The 7,523-nt window shown below is 35.2% G+C and overlaps 1 protein-coding gene across 1 annotated transcript in view; it reads left to right on the top strand.

Moving 5' to 3' along the window:
- Positions 1 to 5,944, top strand: part of AP3S1 (adaptor related protein complex 3 subunit sigma 1) — a 63,866-nt gene extending 57,922 nt beyond the window's left edge. Inside the window, exon 7 of the mRNA XM_077746325.1 lies at positions 5,220 to 5,944. Coding sequence (XP_077602451.1) covers positions 5,220 to 5,348 — 129 coding nt within the window. The 3' untranslated portion in view covers positions 5,349 to 5,944. The remainder of the gene's footprint in view (positions 1 to 5,219) is intronic.
- The last annotated feature ends 1,579 nt before the right edge of the window (positions 5,945 to 7,523 follow it).

Raw genomic sequence — 7,523 nt, 5'->3', positions numbered from 1 at the left:
CCCCCCCCCCCCAAATGGTTTTCAGTTCCAAAGTCTTAACAGAATTGCTTTTATGGTTTTGACTAACAAGTGCATATTAAAAGCAGCCAACAGAAAGTATCAGGTAACAAGTCTCCTAAAATTGCACTACATGTTCTAAAAATTGGAATTAAATATTTTGACCAAAATAAAATGGCTTTCCAGCATAACAACCTTCTGTCATCCCAAACATATTATAATAAGACTCCGTAAAACTATATCCTCTGACATTTCCTGTGCATTTTTTCACACCCGAAATTAACTGTGTAATGTATTGTGTAGAAATTTCGATCTGAATGATGATGAACAGCTTTTTTTGTACAAAAATGAAAATGTTTACAGGCCTCCATTAAAAAATTTCAAAGTGAAATACTATATTGAGTCCCATAGAAGGGGAAAACATCTATAAATTCACAAGTTAGATGAGCCACTTGACTAATTGGACAAATGCCACTGAGATTTTGGCATTGTTTTTCAGCCACGACATTATTACTTTATGGACAGGTTTCAGAAGCTGCAGTGTTCAGGTGGCTTCTTAATCTCTTGTCCCAAGATTGCGGGTGTGTCGTGACGGGAGGGGTGCCCCACTTGGTCCTCAGATCTGTATCGCTTTATCCCTGGAGCAGAGAAGCCATAATGGTCTGATTTACTCCCCTGATCCACGTGCCTGCCAGTGTCTATGATCTAGGCTTTCATGTATGTCAGGTCGGTATTTTCTAGCCGAGAACCACTTGGGTCTGTTAACTTCCATCACCGGAGCTAGTAATTCGATTTCTTCTTTTTTGAAATCAAGTTTCTATTTTCAGAGAGTGGAGAATAGGAAAAGTGGCCCTGAGACACAGCGATGTTGGCAGGTCAGGCTGTGAGTTGGTCCCTGCTACATACCCTGACATGCAGTTATTCTTTTCTTCTACACAATTACGGTGAGGACCCCTCAGCTCACTGTCACAGCCAGAGCTACTTACAGTAAATCCGCGAATTGGGCACTAGTCGGCTATATCTATTTCACACAGGCAAATCCTGTGCTAGAAGTGAAAACTGTAACTGAAGATTCTATAAAATGTCTATATGATTGGGAAGATTTATACATTTTTAAATATTCTAATTATGATAAATTTTTTTGATAAAACGTTACAGTTCTTGCTCCCTAGAGGACCGTCATTAGCATTTCTAACCAGTTTCTAATTGTAGTATTAAAACACTACCTTTAAAGCAAAGAACAAGCCTGTTACACGATCCCAGATTAAGTTATTCTTTTACGTTCTGAAATTAAAATACCGACATTTCCTATTTTGCTCAAAACGTGCATTCAAAAGCTGCCATTATTTTGTTAATGATTTTGAGTCTGAAACCATTTAATACTGTGTTTATTGATGTTGATGTTCTTTCACTTTGCTGTTAGGTCAAAATTATGAATGTGCATATAGCAACTGCCAGTAGAAGGGTGGGTGAAGGTTTCAGTTTGCACAAATTAATCCCGCTACCATTTTACTCTGTATTGCAAGCTGGAAAAAAGATTTTAAGATGGAAGGACAGTATTTGATGTCTTAGATGAAATCAATATCCAGATTCTTTCCTTTTCCCTTCAAGAAAGTTCATTGCTTTATTGCATGAGGAAAAGGGAGACTTTGAAATCTATTTTAGCAGTGCTGCTTTTTCACTTTTGCTTGCACATATTTTGTTTATTTTTGGGTCTGGCAATTTAAAAATAAAATCAAAAACAAATCATATTCCATCCATTACTATCTTTGTGATTCAAGTGCTTGAAATTTCCGAGAGTATGTCTGTATAAGTCTTCTATCTGTTTGGCCTCATTTTGGTATACTTGCAGACTTCATTTTGTTTTCTTTCTCTTAATTCTGTTAATTTATTTAATCTCATGGGAGAGAAAACATGACCATTCTTTTATATACTGTACCTCATTCTCTCATCCAATTCATACTCTTAACTGCTTTGGGTTCACGTATTTATTTCTGTTAGTGGAGTCGCTGCGGTTTACCTGCCATGGTGGTGCTCGAGTAAAATAACATAGACGGAAACAAGTTATTTCTCCAGTAGGGTTTCATTCTTTTTATTTCTGCTTTGTGTCAGCTGCATAATCTCAGATCTTTCACAGCTATGTTGTGCTGTCAAGAGTATCCTAATTTTGCATTTTTAAATTGTACACACTACCAACAAGTCAGGTAAGCCTAATTTCTGTAAATTTTAGTGTTCAAAAAATTAATTAGTACAAGTATCTTTTGCTTTGAATGTGTCTACTGAAGAAAAAAAAATCTTAACTGAGATAAAATGTATATACCTCTCTGTTGGCAAACTAATCTCCTAATGGCAAATTACCTCATTTACATTTTGTTTTCCTTGAATGAAAATGTTTCAGACTTCACTGTCGTGGAAGTCTGAAAAAGAAATTTGTTTTATAGCACTTCTTCTGGTGTTGACCACCTGAGTAGTCTTTTTTCCTTTTTAAAGCCCTCCGTTTTTATTTATAGATATTGATAGCTCATTTAAGCATCTACTTACTGATCAGCAGTCCTCCTTATATTTTTCTTATATGTTATTTTCTGCGGAATCTGACTTCTTAAAATGTTCATTCAATTAAAACTTAATTGAAGTACACATTACAGGTTTTTTTTTATTTCCTACCATTTAAATTCATGACCTACTACACAAAAGTATTGAACATGCTTGAGAAATAATTTGATTCTCTTAATTCATTTGCGTGTTCTGAATAGTTACCATCCTTTGCATGTCTCTGGCTTGCTGCTTATGTTTAGAGCAATTGTAGATTGTTGTACTTAGAAACTTCTTTGGTTTTACATAATAAGAACGTGGCACAGATATGCTATTTAAATCAATTGCTATATTGACTTTATGTATTCTCATTAGCAGCTGACTGTCAACACCATCTTTGGTCACAAAGAAACAACTTTAAAGAAAGTTAACAGGACGCATTTTTATTCTCATTTTCTTTGCTCAAGTTCAATCTAGAGCTGTTCATGATACAGGGTAGTACGGAAAAGAAGGCTTCTTGACAATGACATTTAATGTCATACTGAAAAAAATTACTTTCACTCTATAAAAGTAAAACCATAGCATCCAGTAAAACACACACATATCTACTTTCTCTCTGTCTCTGTCTCTGTCTCAGTAATGAAATCCTCTACTAATTCATGCCTTTTAAAATATTTGTATTCAAATATCTTATCAATATTTTTTTTATAATCTGCTCATCATTGGTACCCTGTTTAGACACATCCAAGTAAAAATGGTGGCAAGCTGGTTTTTAATTAGAAAAATTACAAAATCCTTCTACCTGGGAAAATGATACTAGCTGCAGGATGGCTGTAATTCTGTAAAATAATTTTTGTTCCTTGGCAGACAACAGATTTTGGGTAAAAAGGAAGAGGGCCTACAAGATGGATCCTTCTTTGATCCTAAACCATTCTAAATTTTGGTAGTTAGACGTTGACCTTGAAATAATCAGGTTAAAGACCCTTTTGAATATGATTCATGCTACCCTACGTGATATTTATTCGTATCTCCAACATCTTTTGGGGATATACAAATAACTGCATTGCTTCAGGTAGGTATAAATGTAGAGGTCAATCAGAAACAACTAACCTCTGTTCAGTTATGAAAATTGAATACTCCGGCCCTCCCTATTCACTCTTTAATTGGATATGGAGTGTTTCATTTATATCGCCCTTATCATTGCCTGTGTGGACCATAGCTATTATTAATACTATTTTACTGATTTTTTCTATTATTTCCAATTCTGACTTGATAATCCATGGCTTTTATTTCATTGCTTAACAATGTTTGTATCCTTTATTCAGCAAATAGTTTACACTGGCCTATTTTGTATCAGTCAAGATTTTTCTCAGGTAACAGCTTTATTATTACTATTATTTTAATTAACAAAAGAGGTAGGATTACATATGAGAAAAAGACCTGAAAGCTCAAAAAGGGACTTAAAGCTAGTGTTTCTAATTACACAGACGTTGTCTCATATGTGTGATCGAAGCAAAGCGGAAGATTTGTTTTTGTTACCTAATTGTCTGCTTTTGTGCAAGATGATGTGTGCCACTCAATTCAGATGTGTTTGTTGGCTTTATTATATCACCTGAATAAAAATGGATGAAATCTCAATATAAATTAAAACTTGAAAGTATGAAGACTCTTGTAGCTATTTGAGAAAGATGACACATTTGCATTTTTCTTTTCAATTTTAAACATTTTTTCTTTCAAAATTACATCACAAATTATAAATTTCCCTACTAAGATGAAAGTCAAATAATATACACTAGTGCTTCTGGAAGTTTTAAAATTCAGTTATTTATATAAATACTGCCTTTTTCATTTACCCTATTCTGTCTCTAAATTTGTATATTGTAAACGAACATATGTTGTTGAATCTACTTTATACGGCAGAGTATTTTTAATCATTATATTTTCTCTAATGCATTGAAGGGTTGGAAAGATCCTCTCTGTTGCAATTTCATTTTTAGGCATAACAGTTCTCTTTGGATTGAGGCTTTTTGAAAAGCCTGATTTTTTTTCCCCAATGTTTTAGAACTTTCCTAGAAAAGTTTAGAAGAGCCTCCACAGTTACAAGAATGTTTTTTTAATTTGTCATTTTGAAATCTTTTAAGGATTTGGCTCTAAGTAAAGAAATTAACTAAGCATGATCTATTACTTTCAGTTTTTATTTCACAGCACAGTTTGATAATAAATGCTATTTTAAAGCAAAAAAAAATCCCCCCAAAATAAAAAAAAAAAACCCAAAACAAAAAAACCCAAACCCGAATCTGTCATGATTGTTGCAAGAGATGTTTAAAAAGGAAACTAATGTAAAAGATGCCTTGTGCTTCTGTCATAAGTTAGTAAGTCAGGATATAGGTAAAGATGTAGTTTTTGTCCTTTGCATATTGTATGTAGTATCTAAGTAGCACAGGTTAATTTGTATCTAAATCTTTGTTGTTACCATCGCATGTATTCACTGTACTTTTTAATGTGTCAACTGTTTTCTCTTTATAGATTAGATTTTCAAAGTAACCATCCCATACCAATTCCAACTACCATCTGGTCTCTAAGCTTGTTATATGAAAATCTTTGATCATTGTCCTCCATTCTTAGTGTTCTTTGATGAGCTACACCTGAGTTGTACATTTTCTTTTTCTTTTATTTGCTTCTGTATACAGGCTGGCTTAGCAGGAGCTCCAGCCCGTGCTGTATCAGCTGTAAAGAATATGAATCTTCCTGAGATCCCAAGAAATATTAACATTGGTGACATCAGTATAAAAGTGCCAAACCTGCCCTCTTTTAAATAAAAATAAATAAATAAAAAGGCCACTCCCAGGTAAAATCCAGGGGGAGAGTCATCTAAGTTTACCATGCAGTTGTTTACCAAAAATAGAGGAGAGTCTTAACTTTTGCTCTTGGATTGAAGTCAAGGTACTGTAGAGAAGTTGTGTAAAATCGGTATGGAAGTTCAATGTTTCTTTTCCTGCTCAGTGATTTTTGAAGAAATGGGGTAGTTTTCCAGTGTGATATTTCGCTTTCTTTTCTAAACTGCGGTCCTGTGTCCACGTAAGGCATGCCTCTCTGTACTGGCTACTTACTACAGTGTTTCAAGAAGTGTTGGAGACATTCCTTTCAACTGTACAATCCAAAATGTTGGTGTTTTGTATGGATCACAAGTGCAGCATTCCATTGTTCTTTCTGTTACTTGTCACACTTGTTATTTAAAGAATCAAGTATGTATTGCATGAAAACATTATGACCTTTTTCTCTTAGTTTAAATAAACTCCAAGGTAACTGGACTTCTAAAGCACCTTTCTGTTTGCCTGATATCTACTTTAGCAATAATTTTTTTACGACCCTCTGACTCAACAAAGTAAATAAAAGTCTATTTTATCACTGTTAAGCAGCTGTTGATGTTGATTTATTTAACTAAATAAATATTTTTTAAAAACTCGTGAACTTATTCTAAAACTCCATTATTTCACAAGTCAAGATAAGTGTATCAGGTCATACATTGTGCTGAGGACTGGGGTGGGAGAGGACAGATCTTTTTCCAAAATCTGAATTGAGGAATTGCAAAATCTGTTTCATATACATAGGTTTAAGTCTTTCATCTGGTCCTGTCTCCCTTCTCGCTCAGATGATGAAAAGTAATTGTGGCAAATATGTAGTTGCTTTTGAACACAAAACCCTGTGAGGCTCCACTGGACTGTTCACCCCGAAGTCAAAGTGAAAAGTGTTTTCCTAAGTTTCAGCACTCAGATTCTGATTTCTCACTGTTGGCCCACGTTTTCTTATTTGGTCTTCTCTTCTGAACCGTGAATGGGGTTCCTCGTCCAGTTAGGCCAAAGTTTTGGGTTTTTTTGTTTGTTTGTTTGTTTCTGATTTTTACAGTTCTAGCCCTTCTCAGATGTTCTCTCCAATACATTTCCTTAGATTTGTGGCAGTTGTGAACTTTACCCCATGAGCTCTGAGACGTAAGAAGGGTCATTTTTTTCTAAGTAATATTTATCTAACTCTAAGCTGCCTTCTGTTGAGGCCACAGGAAATTCAGTCTGCGATTCTTAGGATCTCCATCATTTCACACATGTGTAAAAGTCGTGTGACACTTGTTTCACGGAGCTGTATACAGGGCCACCCGGGGAGCCTGGTGACATTTTCCCTTGTTTCTTCTCCCTTCATTTTCAGGGGGAAGCTGTGAGAAGGTCAGATTTGGGTTTGGTTAGGCTGTGCCAAAATCAGGAAAGCTTCTGGGCCAGTTCTGACTGCCACCTCAGGAAATAAAAGGATTTCATCTCCCATCATATTCTAGTAAGAAAAAAGAAAACAATGTGCAAATGACCAAAATAGGCAGCTTGTAGAAAACTAAATATCAGTAGCCCAGAAATATGTAGAGACGCTCCATCTCACTAGCAGTCAGAGAGTGCAAGTTAAAAGGACAATTAGATTTTATTTTCACTAGTCAGACTGGCAAAAATTAGGACAGGTGGCAATATCCAGAGCTGGAGAGGATGTGAGGAATGAGAACCATCCTATATTGCTGGTGGGGATGTATGTACAGTAACATGTTTTTAAAAAAGATATGCCAAGTTTTGTGAGATTTTTCAAAAATTAAAAATGCACGTATCAGACATAACCACGTGACCCACTCTTAGGACTCTATTCCTGTAGCATTCTTCGGTATCTTTATATACAAAGGCATTCATTACATTAGTTTTTTATACAGCAAAAAAGAAAAAAATAGTAAATTAGGGATACCTTAAATAACTACCGGTAAGGAACTAGTAAAAGTGTGGTAATTACCACACTAGTTGTAATAGCAAAAGACTGGAATGGCCCAGATGACCATTGGCGGGGGACTGGCTGGAAAGCTAGGTTACATCCACTGGGAATCTTACGGGACTATCAGAATGAGAACCATCTGAATGTGTTGCTGCAGATTGATCCCTAGAATCTACGGTTAAGTGACAAAAGCAAGATGG

Source organism: Crocuta crocuta, unplaced genomic scaffold (assembly GCF_008692635.1).
Source record: "Crocuta crocuta isolate KB4526 unplaced genomic scaffold, BGI_CrCroc_1.0 scaffold218, whole genome shotgun sequence".
Lineage (NCBI taxonomy): Eukaryota > Metazoa > Chordata > Mammalia > Carnivora > Hyaenidae > Crocuta > Crocuta crocuta.
Note: the sequence above shows the minus strand (reverse complement) of the source record. Positions and strands in the feature narration are given on the sequence as shown.